This window comes from Corapipo altera, unplaced genomic scaffold, assembly GCF_003945725.1.
Source record: "Corapipo altera isolate COAL_440 unplaced genomic scaffold, ASM394572v1 326, whole genome shotgun sequence".
Classification (NCBI taxonomy): domain Eukaryota; kingdom Metazoa; phylum Chordata; class Aves; order Passeriformes; family Pipridae; genus Corapipo; species Corapipo altera.
In genome coordinates, this window is record NW_020884945.1 from 731173 (window position 1) to 746442 (window position 15270).

General features: G+C 50.3%; 1 protein-coding gene and 1 long non-coding RNA gene across 3 annotated transcripts in view; both read left to right on the top strand.

The window, feature by feature from the left end:
• Positions 1 to 14623, top strand: part of ENOX2 (ecto-NOX disulfide-thiol exchanger 2) — a 28741-nt gene extending 14118 nt beyond the window's left edge. Inside the window, exons 6-15 of one of the 2 annotated variants that reach the window (XM_027662356.1) lie at positions 471 to 704; positions 1977 to 2189; positions 3692 to 3798; positions 5873 to 5987; positions 6924 to 7105; positions 7623 to 7730; positions 8512 to 8568; positions 9594 to 9702; positions 9961 to 10046; positions 11986 to 14623. In XM_027662356.1, the coding sequence (XP_027518157.1) occupies positions 471 to 704; positions 1977 to 2189; positions 3692 to 3798; positions 5873 to 5987; positions 6924 to 7105; positions 7623 to 7730; positions 8512 to 8568; positions 9594 to 9702; positions 9961 to 10046; positions 11986 to 12117 (1343 nt within the window). In that variant the 3' untranslated portion in view covers positions 12118 to 14623. The remainder of the gene's footprint in view (positions 1 to 470; positions 705 to 1976; positions 2190 to 3691; positions 3799 to 5872; positions 5988 to 6923; positions 7106 to 7622; positions 7731 to 8511; positions 8569 to 9593; positions 9703 to 9960; positions 10047 to 11985) is intronic. The other variant, XM_027662357.1, reaches the window with a different exon arrangement.
• LOC113956150 lies at positions 3806 to 5670 on the top strand. The gene is made up of 2 exons (XR_003530759.1): positions 3806 to 3948; positions 3982 to 5670. It is a non-coding gene; the product is annotated as an uncharacterized LOC113956150 (long non-coding RNA).
• Positions 14624 to 15270: the final 647 nt, after the last annotated feature.

Below are 15270 nucleotides of genomic sequence, written 5' to 3' on the forward strand. Positions count from 1 at the left end.
AGAGAAAGGAAAGACAGGGTAAGGCTAAGGGAGAGAAAGGAAAGACAAGGTAAGGCTAAGGGAGAGTAAGGGAAAGCAAAGCTGAGAGTGGAAAGATGTCTATAGTCACCACCCACGGGGTCCAGCGACGAAACTTGGTAGTTGCAGCTTCCATGTCTGTCAGTTGAAGTGGTGGCCTTGATCTGCTGGGGGTGAAGGAGGGAAGCCCCCACACTCCAAGAAGTTATGAGTTATTACATCCATGGTCAGTGTCACGGGCCATGCCTCGAGCCTCCAGCCTCTCCCTGGGCCCTGCACAGAGTTTCTGTGTCTGGCCTGGTTCCCACCTTTTTTTTTAGATTGGCAGAGAGGGGGATGGGCTCAACTGTCCACCCGAGGTATAATGCAAGTCAAAAGCCTGCAGAAGTCTCCTAGAACGCATAAATCATCGACCATTTCAGCCTCTGACAACCGCTTGTCGTCCCCACCAGGCTACCGCATCCGGCTGGGCTCCAGCACGGACAAGAAGGACACGGGGCGCCTGCACGTGGATTTTGCCCAGGCCAGGGATGACCTGTACGAGTGGGAGTGCAAGCAGCGGATGCTGGCGCGGGAGGAGCGGCACCGGCGGCGGCTGGCGGAGGAGCGCTTCCGCCCGCCCTCGCCGCCGCCCGTCGTCCACTACTCCGACCACGAGTGCAGCGTGGTGGCCGAGAAGCTGAAAGGTGAGTGACTCTCTGGGGGGCCGTGGCCACCCTTCTGTCCAGTGCTGGACAGAACTCCTGTGTTCTCCTGGGGTTGTTTTGCTGAGTTGAGGTTGCCCCTGGCAGCTCTCCGGGCCGTCTCCCTCTCAGAATTGTTTCTTTTTTGTCAAAACAAACCTGTACTTGAATTTATATTCGTAGAATCCCGGCTTGGAAGGGACTTCAAGGCTCAGCTGGCCCAACCTTTCTTGGCAAAAGCACGGTCTAGGCCAAATGGCCCAATGTCCTGCCCAGCCCAATCTTGAAAATATCTGATATCACAGAATCAACTAGGTTGGAAAAGACCTCTGAGATCATCGAGTCCAACCGATGACCCAACACCACCTCGTCAATTAGACCATGGCACTGAGTGCCTCATCCAGTCTTTTCTTAAATACCTCCAGGGATGGTAACTCTACCACCTCCCTGGGCAGCCCATTCCAGTGCCCCAATCACTTCTTCCTAATGTCCAACCTAAACCTCCCCTGGTGCAACTTAAGACTTATGCCTTTTTGTCCTACTGCTGGTTGCCTGGGAGAAGAGACTGACCCCCACCTTCTTACAACCTCCTGCCAGGGAGTTGTAGAGAGATATTGGGGAATCCAGCACTTCCTATGGCTGATTGTTCCCACTGTGAAAAATTGACCTCTTGTGCCCAATGGGAATCTCCCCAGGAGTACCCATTCCCCCTCATCTTTTCCTTGTGACTCCTTGTAAAATAAGGAGTTTCTGTATTTTTTGTAGCCACCCTTTATATCCTGGAACATGGTGACATGGTTTCCCCTAAATCTTATTTTCCCAAGACTGAACAAACCTTTGGAGTGCAACAAACTTGTGCGGATCAAAACTGCTCAGTACAAGTTTCTTCCAGAAAATTTTGGTTAAAGGTTTAAAGGACTAGTATAAGTCCTATACCTAGTTTGAAGCCTGAGACCCATGTTTGACCTGATGATTTTGGAGCTGGAGGGTATTTCCTTTCACAGAAGGGTACATCTGAGTAGACATGAAGTTTTGCAGTAGGTTTCTAGCAGTTGGTCCTCCTCTTGTTGCACCTCAGCAGATGATTTGCTCCATCAGTTTGGTTTTAGACTTTGTACAGCTGTGGGTTCAGATCATTCCATGCTTCCAGGAGTTGTGATGAGCCACCTGAAGGAAGCTGACCATTGAAAGAGCGGTTCAGCGCCAGGGAAAGGACCTGAAAGCTGCCCAGGCAACCCCATACCTGTGGTGTAAAGCTGTCCTTTCTTGCTACAGATGACACAAAGTTCTCAGAAGCCATCCAGACCTTGCTGACCTGGATAGAGCGTGGGGAAGTGAACAGAAGAACTGCCAACAACTTCTACTCCATGATCCAGTCGGCCAACAGCCACATCCGCCGGCTCGTCAACGAGAAAGCGGCTCACGAGAAGGAGATGGAAGAAGCTAAAGAGAAGTTCAAACTGGCTCTCTCAGGGATCCTGGTGCAGTGTGAGTAGTGTTTCCACACTGGATGTTGGTTGTCTGGTGTAGGGAAAACTCTCAATTTCTAGTCTGGAGAGGCCACACTAAAAGGGCTCCAGGAAAAGAAGTAGCAATGGCTTCCCTGCAACTACAGCTCGTTTAGAATCAGGTGTCATTCACTTGGCAAAAATTCCTCATGGTACTTTTTGCTGGGGTAAGAGTCCACATCTGGGGGGGGAGAAGAGAATGAATGTTGAATTTGTTTCCTCTTTTAATTATCATCTGTTAGTAGTTCTGTCATCTTTTCAACTCCTCCTGTGCACAGACAAGGTAAGTTCCTGGGAATCTGGTGCCTCAGCGAAGTGTGCAGGATTTATTCACCAAAGGTAGGACACAGCAGAGTGTTTCCAACAGCCTGTTGCAGAACCTGGGTCTTTCAAATCCCAGTGCTTTATTAAATGAGGAAATAAGGAAGAGGCATGGACTGTATTAATTCCAGAACGTGTTTTGTAACAGTTCCTCAGACCGTTCATTGCCTCTTACACATCTCTGTTAAAGTAAATCTGAGTATTTTTACTTCTTTATGAATACCTTCTCCACAATTGTACTAATTTTCTTTGATCCTCTTGCCTGGGTTGTGAACATTCTTAACTTTTGATTTTATATCTAATAATTTCAGCTGCTACTTGATTTTTTTTTTTAAATTCTTTTTTTCTTTAAATTCTGTTACTGGTAAAAAATATGGGCACACGGTCCAGAGGGACATACATTGAGCACTGCAGAGTAAGTAATTATAGAGATTAGTGTGTAACTCCACTCCCTAAAACACAACTGAGATCTCAGCCACTCTTAGGTTACTCTGAGAAGCAGGGAGATGCTGTAATTGTTACGAAATAAAAACTACTGCATCACAAGCATAAAAACCCAATCAGGTAGATGTGCTTTGTGCTGTGGGTGAGCACTCAGCCAAGGAGAAGCACTTTGTATATCCGAAATGCTTTGGGAATTTTCTAGAGAAACAGAAGGAATAAATTTCAGGACCAAGAAAAGCTGATGGAAAGTGCCAGGATCCTTTTCCTGTAGGTCACACAGGCTGTGGCACTGCCCTTTGGGATGTCCCAAGGGCCAGAACTCACGGTTGTACCTCATCATCCCCTTGTGGAGGTCGAGTCCTGCCCCCCTGGACTCCTTACACTCCCAGCCAGCCTTGCACAGCAAATTTGGATATTTTTCAGCACACACATGCTGCCTTTTTTTCCCACATGTCCTGCCTGTTTCCCAGCTGAGAGCAGAGCCCGTTTCCCAGTTGGTCGTTACCCGGGAGTGTTTGGCAGAGGCCTGGTGAAGCCCACACTTCTCTTTCCAGGCACTGAGCCTCTTCCCTGAGCGTAGCATCAGCACAGTACAGTGTTATAAGAAAAGGGTAGCCAAACCACCTGCCTGATTCCACTTTTTTACTCCTTTACTCCTCTTGTTCGCCCTCTCTGGATGCTATTCGGGCCCGATTTGCTGCTGATTTGACACTCCAGTCGAGCAGATAGTGGCCGTGTACCATTCTGCCTCCAAACAAAAGGCTTGGGACCATTTCACGAAAGCTCAGCGTAAGAACATCAGCGTGTGGTGCAAACAAGCAGAGGTTGGTAATCTTTTCTTGTGTTAGAATCCTCCAGCACGGTCTCTTGCTTGTCAGGATGTTGATGTTAAGTGTGCGCGATGCTCGCGTGGATAACAACACCTTCGTTCACAGTGTGAGGTGGGAATTGCTCACTCAGCTCTCCTGTTACAGGTAATAAATTTCCTCTTGGTATTCGTGTTACAGGTAATAAATTTCCTCTTGGTATTCGTGTTACTCCTAGCGACACATCGAGACCTGTCTGCTGATTGAAGCTGTGCACAACGATAGTAGTAATAATAGTAATAATAATAAATATTGATTTTTTTGTTCTGCTGGTTTTAGTATTAAAGGAAGAGGGATTTCTAGAGAGATGGTAAAAAAAAAACCAAACCAACAACAAACATTCTGATGACATTTAGGTCATCAGAATCTGTTTTATCACATTTTTCTGTGATATTTCGACCTTGAGAGATGGAAATAATTGCAGCTGGACAGTGTGGAAGGCTTGAGGGAGGTTTTTTTCAGATAAGGGAGTCAGGCAGAATGTCAGAAAAAAGGGAGCTAAGGTAAAGAAAGGGGGTCCATTGGGAAAGTGATGGTCTGGTTTGTCCTGGGGTCTGTGACTCAGGTGCAGGACCTTACACTTGGCCTTGTTCAGTTTCATGAGGTTTGATCCCACTCCTCCACACTGTCCTGGTCCCTTTGGTTGTCATTCTTTACCTGTAGTATAAATCATCCTCCAGTTCTGGGTTTTTCTTGGATATAGAGTTCCTTATTACAAACTTGGAATAGGCACATCTATCCCAGCAAAGCCAGGGGTCGTCTTTCACCTCTAAGATTATTTGACATCAAAAGTGAAATCGGGCAAAGCTGAGAGTCTGGTGGTCCGTGATCACCACAGGCTGGGCATGTCCAGGCCTGTGATCCCCATGGATTGGGGGTGTCCAGCCCACCTTCCCATACAGCTGCTGCCTGGGAAGAATCTGTGGCGCTGGATCATACCCAGCCAGGGCCCTTCTGGTACCAAGCAGATGGTCCCTCCTCCACCATGGTGGGACACTTTAAATGGCTGTGTTGTCCTGGGAAGTTTCCTACTCTGATCTCCCCATGAGTGTGCACTTCTGGGACTTTGAAATTCCCACTGAGTCAAACCTCTGTAGTCGCTAAAGGAGGAGCCAAGGTTTCCTCTCCACCTGAGATGCCAGGTGCAGTGTGACTCAGACTGTTCCTCCACCCCGAGCCCCAGTGCTCCCGTTCTTCCCTACTTTCTGATTGCTCACTATGGCTGGGGTGGGAGCTCTCTCTCCAGTTGGAGCTGTCTTTTGTTCCAAGGTAAGTTCTCCCGGTGGGAAGAGGCTGTGAGACCACTGGTGAAACCTCTTCCAAGAGCACTTGCTCCTGGGCTCAGCGTCCTGCTCTCCCCCAGCTTAGGGTCTGCTCTTAAATGAAGGTGGAGCCACAAGATGCAGCTTCTTGGTACAGATTTTGACAGATATAGATATATATATATATATATATATGTATAAAAACATTGCTAGCATCTGCAATTTAAAATGTCTCTTACGTCACTGTACATATCACATGCTGGGTAAAGGGTGTCTCAGCCTTTTGGGGTCACCTTGAGGAGGTCTCTGCTCAAGGGACACCCCACTCTGGTGCTGCACAGGTGGGCTCAGGGGGCTGCAGGTATTTGTAGTGCTAAGAGATGGACCTGTAGGCAAACCTCCTTTGCTGTACATGCAGGTGTGCAGCTGTAGCAGTCTTGGTTTGGTCTGTCCCAGCTCAGGCTGGGACTTCTTGGCTCCAGAGTATTTAAGGTTGAGCAGAATTCCTTGTGGTTTGCACAGCAAGTCTGACTTGCCTCGTCACAAGAGCAGAAGGAAGATGGAAGAGTCAATAACTGCAGTAGCACTGACAGATTAACTCATGCTGGGTATTGCCCTTGATTTAAATCATCTGTGTCAATTTTTAAATCATTTCCCCTTTCTTGTGTCACAGAGTTGTGTTTTGCAGACTTACATTTCAGCAACATTTCATCCAACCAACCTGTTCCTTCTAATCTGTATTGAAATTCCCTCTACTTTCTGAACCCCAGGAAATCCGTAACATCCATAACGATGAGCTGATGGGTATCCGGAGAGAGGAGGAGATGGAAATGTCTGATGAAGAAATAGAAGATCCATCAGAGATGAAAGAAACGGAAGAATCAGGTAAAATCAATTTTTGCAGCTCATAAAGCGCTTGTCTTCAGCGGTTTCTTTCAGGAGGCCCATTCTGAGTGTTTTGCACCCCAAAATGGTCATGGGCAGAGCAGAATCAGTGCAGTTCCCTGGAGTCATTTCCTCTCAGTGCCTGGGTCTGCAGCCAGTGTTTCACTGCTCCCTGCCATGGTCAGGGGAACCTGAGCTGCTGTCCCTAGTGAAGTGTGCTGGGATTAATGGGGCAGGATGTGGAGGAGCTGGAAGCTTTCTCCAGAGGCGAAAGCAAAGCTCTACCCTATGGAAGCTAATCCAGAGACAGCAGCTCAGCAGCAGTGTTACACTACAAACCCACAACCTGCCTTCTCCTGGAGATCATAGAATCCTGGGGTGGTTTGGGTTGGAAGGGACCTTAAAGATCATCCAGTTCCACTCCCTGCCATGGGCAGGGACACCTTTCACTAGCCCAGGTTGTTCAAGCCCTGTCCAACCTGGCCTTGGACACTTCCACGAATGGGGCAGCCACAGCTTCTCTGGGCAACCTGTGCCAGAGCTTCACTACCCTCGCAGGGAAGAATTTCTTCCCAGTAACCCATCTAACCCTCCCCTCTGTCAGTTTGAAGCCATTCCTCTTTGTCCTGTCACTCCAGGCCTTTGTCCAAAGTTCCTTTTCAGCTCTCTTGGAGCCCCTTTAGGCACTGGAAGGGGCTCTAAGCTCTCCCTGGAGCCTTCTTTTCTCCAGGCTGAACCCCCCCAGCTCTCCCAGCCTGGCTCCAGAGCAGAGGGGCTCCAGCCCTGTTGATATCCCAAACAGTGCCGGGGAGGCATTTCTTTGGGTGCTCAGCACTTTTCACCGGGAGCTGCTGAGCCCCTGTATGTGGTGTGTGAGGGGAAGAAGCACCCAGGAGCTTCTTGCCCCGGGTTGTTTGACTTTTGTTGCGTTCCCAGCGCTGGTGTCGCAGGTGGAGGCGCTGAAGGAGGAGAACGACAGCCTGCGCTGGCAGCTGGACGCCTATCGCAACGAGGTGGAGCTGCTCAAGCAGGAGCAGGGCAAAGCCTCCCGGGATGAGGACACCACCAAGGAGCAGCAGATGAAGCTCCTCCAGCAGGCCCTGCAGGGCATGCAGAAGGTGGGACCGGAGGCAAAAGGGGCTGGGATTGGGGGGGGCAAAAACACACGTAAAAACACTCCGGCTTTGGCGGGATCCAAACCGGCAAATGGGAGCGACTTTGTCATTACCAGTGTTGTCAAAAAAACCCCAAATGGCCAAATATTTCGACTGGTGGCTGTATAAGCTGATGAATCCCATGAAAACGAGTCATAGTTCATGGATTCCTTGTGTGGTCTTTGCTTGACCCTACTGTGACTTCCAAAGTACCAAGCCTGTGTGCCCCTATAACTGAGTAAGAAAGTGGGAAATCCATCCACTGGTGATGGAATTACTGTCCCATATTTACACAGTATGCTAATAGGCAAAGGCATTTCCAAGGTACATTGTAGACTCTTCTTGGTTTATGCTTTACCTTGTAGTAGTTCTGGATATGACCTGTCTGGTCTTCATGGAAAAGCCCTTCTTTGTTTTATAGTCTTTAAATAATAGGAGGTGGAAGGCAGGTTAAGAACTGAGTTTATCTTTTCTCTTCCAGCATCTTTTGAAAGTCCAGGAGGAATACAAAAAGAGAGAAGCAGAGTTAGAAAAAGTGAAAGAAGACAAATTAAAAGTGGAAACGTTACTAGAAAACCTGAAGGAGCAGGTATGTGTCGTCCAGGGCTTCTTTGTGCAGTCCTTGGATTCCATGGTCCATCAGGAGCGTGGTGAAGGACCTCTGTCCTTCTGTAATCTTGTAGAGGATGCCCAGCCCTGGTAGGAGCAGTTGTCCTTGGAAAGTGAGGAAAAACGAGCTGTTAAATTGGAGGATGTCTGTCAGTAATGGACCTGCTGGTGGCTTCATGTACCTGTGAGAACAACTGTATAAATAAATAGTAACTCTCATTGTACACAGCTGGTATCACAGCTGGAATGGGGTTTTCTGCAATCTGAGCTTTACAAGATAAGAAGAAAGGTCTCAATTATCAGACATTGGTTTTTAGATTTGTGGTTTAGGGGCATGTTTTGATCTGCCCTCCTTAAACCACTATGGAATTGAAAGTTTTTGTCAGTGGTGTAATATTTTTATGCTTGCTTTATTCCAAACGTAAATGCATAGTGCTGCTTCTCAGGTGTGATCCACTCTGCTTTCATTGTGGATCCCTGCATGAATCTGCACTTGCTTGGTCCTCTCCTCTGTAGCACAGAGACAATTACACAAGAAACATGAGGCAGCACTTCTGCCCATGGAGCCAGACGCTGGGTTTTATCTCAGATTTTCCATCTTTAGCCCCATTTTTTTTGTGCCATGAGCTAGGGAAGACAGTGAACGTCTTTCTAGGAACTAAATATGGCTTTGCATATCCCAGTAACAATCAGAGCAGGAGCCTCAGAAGAGAAATAATAGATTATCATCAGTAATCTTTCCTTTCTTTGCCCATATATAGCAGAGCATGGCAGATGAAGAGGACAAGGAGGGAGATGCAGCTGATTGTCAAGGGAATGTGAGTCCAAGAGCTTCTTTTCTCTTGTTTCAGACAGAATCTCTCACTGATGGAGTAACAACACCTTAGTGTAAAATGAGCAGTGGTTTATGGGTTAGTTTGTGTGAGGTGAGCCTGGTACAGACAGATTGGCTTCATGTCCAAGGGAGAGGTTCTTCCCCCAGAGGGTGGTTGGGCACTGAACAGGCTCAGCTTGTCCCTGGATCAACTTCCACCAGGCAGAGCTTTGCTTTCTCCTCTGGAATGTGGAAGCTCAGGCCATTTGGGCACAGCCTCAGCCCTGTGTAGCTGAGAACTGCACTGATGTATGAATTTGAGCAAACCCAGGGGACTATTCAGTTCTATGTTTGTCACTGGCCCCCCTCCAGCCCATCTCACTGGTGACTGGAAGCTGTTCCCAATTATAGCTGTCCACAGCTCTCAGGCCACTGGAATTCCGCATAAAACTCAGGAATAAAAGCAAGTCCTGCTTTTGGTGCACCCACCATCTTTGCATCGCTGTCAGACTTGTGTTTATTTCAGAGATAATAAATTACGCCAAATTCTCTTTTAATTCAGTACCACAAACTCAAGTCAGGGACAGTCTGATCCTAAACCCTGGGCGGCCCCTGGGCACTTGGTCCATCACATTTGCCTCAGTTTGGGCATTTGAAAATTAAAGCTCTTCAGCTGAATTAGCCATGGCAAGGCTTCTTGCTCTGGTCTGTATTTTGTTATTTAAAACATGACCCTTCCGGAGCAGACATCGTGTCACAGAGCAGGGCTGGTGCACTGAGTGTGGTGGCATCTGGCTGAACTCCATGGGCTTTTCATCTCACTTGGCAGATCACACACAGGACCACGGACACGGCTGTGCTTTGCTGGAAGCGTTTTGGAACATAACCAGTAGATACACCAGTGATGGGTGCAGTGACTCAGAGAAACAGGAGAACCCCAGGGCAGGCTCTGAGCCTGCCCCTGCCTCTGCCTGGTGTGCCAGGGTGGCTGCTCTTGCCTGCAGCGGGCCCTGTGGTTTTGTTTTGCAGGAGAGCAGCACATCCAGAGTTTGTGCCTGCAGCCAGGAGAAGGAATGTCCAGTGGAGAAGACGTTGAGCAACAGTCCTGTGAAATCTGAACGAGAAGTTCTCCTAGTTGGTGAGTTCTGAGGGGCTTGGTGGTGATGCTGAGCTGGGGGGACTTGCTTCAAGGTCGCCTCGCACTCCCTCTGGCCTCCTTTGGTTCCTTTGGTTATCCCAGGGGAGGTGGGACTCCTGGAACCAAGGGAAACCTCGAGCTTTGGCAGGGTCAGGGTGTCACTTTGTGACACTCTGGCCCCCAGCAGTGGCCCGGGGCTGGTGTTCCCAGCTGGTTCTTGTCTCATGACAATGACATTTGTGGTGTTCCTTTCCCCAGGAATAATTTCCACGTTTCTCCACGTGCATCCCTTTGGAGCCAGCATTGAGTACATCTGCTCCTACCTGCAGCGCCTGGACAGCAAGGTGGGTATGGGGACTGGTGGGGGCTGGACAGAGAGGACTGCAGGAATCTGTTCCCTGCAGGAATCTGCTGGAAGGGGTGAACTTTCTTGGAATCACACAATGGTTTGGGTGGGAAGGGATCTTAAAGCCTATGTCATTCCACCCCCCTGCCATGGGCAGGGACAGTTGCTACTAGACCAGGTTGCCCAAAGCAGCTCAGCTTTGGGGTTCTCCACAAACCCATGTCCCCAAGTGCAACATCCACATGGCTTTTAAATCCCTCCAGGGATGGGGACTGCACCACTGCCTTGGGCAGGGAAAAATCTCTGTAGCAGACGTGTTTTTGTTTATTCTGTTGAGTTTGCTGCCTTTGGGCAGTTTCCCTTTATTTTCCTTATGACCTCCAAGGAGAGGAGCAAACAACCACCTTGTGCATCAAACATCTCACACCCTCTGCTGTGGCCCTGTTTGTGTGTGTTCTCCCTAAACTGAGCAGTCAGTCTGTCTCTGAGCAAAGTTCTTGGGTTTTTTTTGATCCTGTCACCCTTTCCTGAGCCTGTTCTGTCTCTGATCCTGTTGGTGGGGGTCTGTGGGAAGACAGGGGTCGATCCCTGGTTGTGGGGTGACTGAGGGCAGTAACCAGCCATGCTCATGCTTTTCCCGTGGCACAATATGGAGCTGCTGTGTCCTGAAGAATTCCTGTGTCCTGCTGGCTTCACACTCCTTTTTTGGAGTAAATGGGAGCAACTGTCCAAAGGCTTTCGGATGTTCAAGGGAATTTCATCTCGCTCCTCTGCTGTCCTTCAGTTGTCTTCCCAGGAACAGGAGGCTCAGCAGCAAGGGAATCGTCTCTTGGGATTGGAACTTCTGTGCTGCTTGTGTTTCTAACTCAGTGTTTAATTTACCCTGGCCTGACTCACTCCAGCCCTACCAAGACAGAGTTAACAATTTATGTCCTCATTCTAGCTTGGAATTTGTCTGTGAGGCCAACAGCTGCCTTTATTTTGGTTTGGAGCTCTTATAAAAATGCCATCATAGCGTTCAGCTGCCTTCTGGCACTTCCTCTTTGGAATCCACAGTGCAGAGCAGGGCTGCTGGAAGTTTCTGCTGCCAGCTTGGGAGAAAAGGCCTATGCAGAGCCCATTCTTGAACCTCTGCTGTGGCATCAGTCTCCTCTTGCTCCCTGACACTCTGGACTCTTGTGCCTGCTCCCTTGGAGGATGTTCCTGCTTGTCCTTCGGGTTCCTCATGAGCTCTTCTGTCTCCCTCTTCACTCCTGCAAGAGCTCAAATTAGTTTGGGTGTTATTCTTAATTTCTAGCAGATCTTTGGGCCTGAGGCGAGGCAGGAGGAGAGGGAGTACCTGAAAGTACAATCTGGTTTCTTAAAGCTGCCAGCAGGAAAGGACAAGGAATATCTTTCCCCCTGTTCCCTGCCCATCAGTCTCACCAAGAAGGTCAGCAGAGAGCACAGAAATTAGGATCAAAGGTAGTTTGGAGCCGTGAAACAGCCCTTCAGAGGCTGTCTGTAGCCCTGAATGGGGCTTGGCAAGGCCTTGGGCTGACAAACTGCCCAAATCACCTGCTCAGGTTCCTTCTCTGCACCGATGCAACCCCACTTGGCTCTGTTGGAGCAGCTCCTGCACCATCAGATATGTGGGACTTAAAAAAAGGTAAAAGTGCTCCCTGTTCAGTGACTTAAATACCTGGGAGGTTTTAATCCATTATCCACAGGAGAAAAAATCCAGACAGTCCCTTTACCCTGACTGCCAGTGTTCATCCTTCCAGTCTCACCCCAAAGCGGGACAGCAGCACAACTCACCCCTGTCCCAACATTATCCCCACGAGTCCAGGGAAAGCCCAGATGAACTTCAGCAATTAAACCATTTGAGTTTGAGTATCTCCAGTCATCACAGGGCTTCCATCTCCATTTTTAGTCACGTTTTCCCTGTGTTCCTACAGATCTGCACGGCGGAAGTGGAAGTTCTCATGACGCGACTCCAGAACACGTTCCGGCAGGAGCTGAGCGGGGTTGGGGCCAGCTTGGAGAAGAGGTGGAAGTTTTGTGGCTTTGATGGGTTGAAAATGACTTGAGCTTTTGACTTAATGCTAAAAACAGCAGGATATGGACACCGAGAAAACCCGGGATGCTGTTCCCCCTGTTCCTGATGATTCCCTCGCACGCTCCATGGCCCCGGGGTACAATGTGTAAGTGAAACAAAGTCTGGAGCCACCACTGGAAGAACCCTCAAGTTCTGCAGCTCCTTTGATCAGTTATTTGTTAATGGGCAAGTGCTGTTCAATATATTTGGGGAAAAAAGCTCCTGCCTGACCTTTTGAAGCCCAGCGTGTCGACTCTGTTCTGCCAATGTTGTATGTGTTTGTGTGCCCAAATTCTTCCCCCTCAAGCTTCCTGCCAGCAGGAACAGCCATAGACTGTCCTGAAGCAACAACAAAGAGGCATTTTCTGGTTTCTCTAGATCACCAAAAGGGGAAAAAAAAAAAAGGCATTTTTTAGCCATTTCTATGAATAAAACCCGAGGTATGTTTAGATAGAAGATTCCGATGGCTCAGGGCTCTCAGAGCCAAGGAATTGGTTCTTTTTCGTGCTGTTTTCCCTGTTAGCAGTAAAGTTGAGGTGGGGGCAGAGCCTCTGGGAGCCAGGGGGGGATTCTGGCAGTGCCACTTGTGCTCTGGGTCAGTCCGTAACAAATTTCTTACATGGGAAGGGTGTTTTATTTTCTGTGGATGTGGGTGGAGCAAAGAAGCTACATCAGCCTGGGTTTTGGTGGTTTTTACCACACGATTCCTCTCCACCCGCTTTGCTTTGGAGACCGAGCTACAACCAGCACAGACTTCTCTGCTCCTGAACCTTCCCACCACTGTTCCTCATGCTCCCAGTGCCTTCCAGGCTCCTCCCCAGCCCTCTGCAGACGTTGGTGAGGTGCAGGGTAACAGCCTGCCCAGATATCCCTGTGGATTTTCCTGCCCTCCAGCAGATCCTCGCTCCCGCCCAGCCTGCTGTCACCTGCAGAGCTTACAGCCATTCCTTGAAGTATTCCCGTTCTGCAGGGCATCCTGACATGTTCCTGTGATGGCAAGTGTCACAGTTTTCCAGCTGCACACTTCCAGCCCCTCCTCTGTTCCCCACACAGTGGCCATTGGTGTAGGTGCCCTTCAGTTGGGCTGTTGATCCCACCACGTTTTTGGGGGAGAAGCCCCAGTTCCTACGTGCCTGTTCTCAGGCTCTTCCCTGATTTCTGACCCATCCACAATTCTTGTGTCTTTGCTGCTGGGGGTTCTCCACCCCCTGTCCCCTGCCATGGCTGAGGTGCTGCCCATATGAGCACAGGGACACTTCAGGTGTCTCCAGCACGGAGCAAACACCTGGTGTTGAAACCAACCCCTCACCAAAAACCCCAAAATCTGCTGCTGATGTTGGGCTCAGAGTCAGGTATTGACCTGCTGGCCCTGCCTGTTCCTCCCCTCATCATTCCCTGCAACTGGAAGGACAGAGGAGGGCAATACCTGTGCTCCTGATCCCTTAGCCCTGAAGTCTCTCTGGATCCCTCAGACTTCTTCCTGCAACTTCACCCTTTAACCCAGTTGAACTGTCATCCTTGTTGTTGCTTCCACTGGCAGAGCCCGGTACCGGTTCTCCCGAGGTGCTGGGGGAGCTGGGATGGTCCCGGAAGAGACACATCTCTTGTGCCAGGTGGGAACCTGTCACTATGTCCCCCTGTCCCTTGGGGTCAGCCAGGTGGAGAGAGGACAGGGTGCTGTGTGCTCAGTGAGACTGTCCCTGGGAAAATCAGGGAAGAAACTCCAGAACCAGGACTGTTTCAGAGCCCTGAGTGCCTGGAGCACACCGGAGCTGGGGCAGACATGACATCAGTGGGATGAGTGGGCCCAGGGGCTGGATCTAACCCGGGGTGGGAGCTCACGCAGCACAAGGACTTGCTGGGTCCCAGCCTCTGTCAGCTGCAGGGTGGGAGCTGGGATGGGGATGGGCCACCCTGGGAGGCCAGAGCCCCCTCCTGTGGGGCTGGGAGGGCTGGGGCTGTCAGGGGCTTGTTCCTGGGGGCAGCAGGACGGAGCAGAGCCAGGACCTACAGAGCAATGGCTGATGCTGTGGAAGCGAGTCAGGGCCAGAGCAGTGCAGGGTCCTGCTGCCTCCCCTCTCCTGTCTTTCCCTACCAGGGCCCTTTCAGAGGGACTGAGGTTTCCCCCAGGAGAAATCCACCCTGCAGATGGGCTCCCTGGCCAGCAGGGAGGCAGGTGAGGTGCCACTGCAGGTGCCAAACGCTCTCTGTCTTCAGGGAGAGCTCGGAGTGGTCACCCCTGGAACTGGGGCAGCAGTGGGAGCCCTGCCCACAGCCTGCTTGGGTGCAGGGGTGGGTGACAGGGACCTTCCCATTGGGACCAGGCTGTTCCCAGGTGGGATGTTGCTCTCTCTGCTCCTGACACCCAGTGCTTGCAGATGGAGCAGATGAAAACCCTTTAAAAGAATGTTCTGGATAATTGTGTCCCTGCAGATGAGTGCTGTATTTTTAAGGAATAAACATTTTTTTAATGGGCAAATCTTGGCCCTGCTGCTTCCCTTGTTTTGTCTAGTGTTTGTTGCCTGCCAGGGAAGAGGAGGGGCTCCATCCCAGGTCCTCTGCCATGCTCCATCCCAAGTCTTCCACCACCATGGGACTTCACCTTCCTTGTGAGTGTTGAGAGCTCCCTGCTTCCTCTGCAGCCTCTCTGATGATGTCTTTCCCCGGGCAGTGAATTTGGGATTCACGACCTCTTTCCTCCCTCAGAGCAGCTGGACTTTGCAGATTGTGGCAGTGTCGGGGTGGATGTGGCTCAGCAGCACCAGTTTATACTGGTGACAAGGACGGGCAGTGAGGTGATGGCAGAGAAAACAGAACTGGGCAGCCCCCCCCAGGGTGCAGCCGCCTCTGGAGGGAGTTCTGTGCCGTGGCTGTGTGTTTGGGAGGAAGCTACAAATGGGGCTGTGGCCTTAAAGTGGAGCTGCCTTGGGGAAGGGAGCTGGTGGTGACTGGTGGCTGCTGGATCGGGAGAGCCAGAGATCCCTCGGGCAGCAGGAAGGGCAGAGCAGGGGCCCAAACAAGCAGGAGGTGTCAAGGGTGAAAGGGAGCCTTCCCTCCTGGGGAATGATGCTCTGGAGATGCAGAGCTGGCGCGTGTTGCCCAGAGAAGCTGGGGCTGCCCCATCCCTGGAAGTGTTCCAGACCAG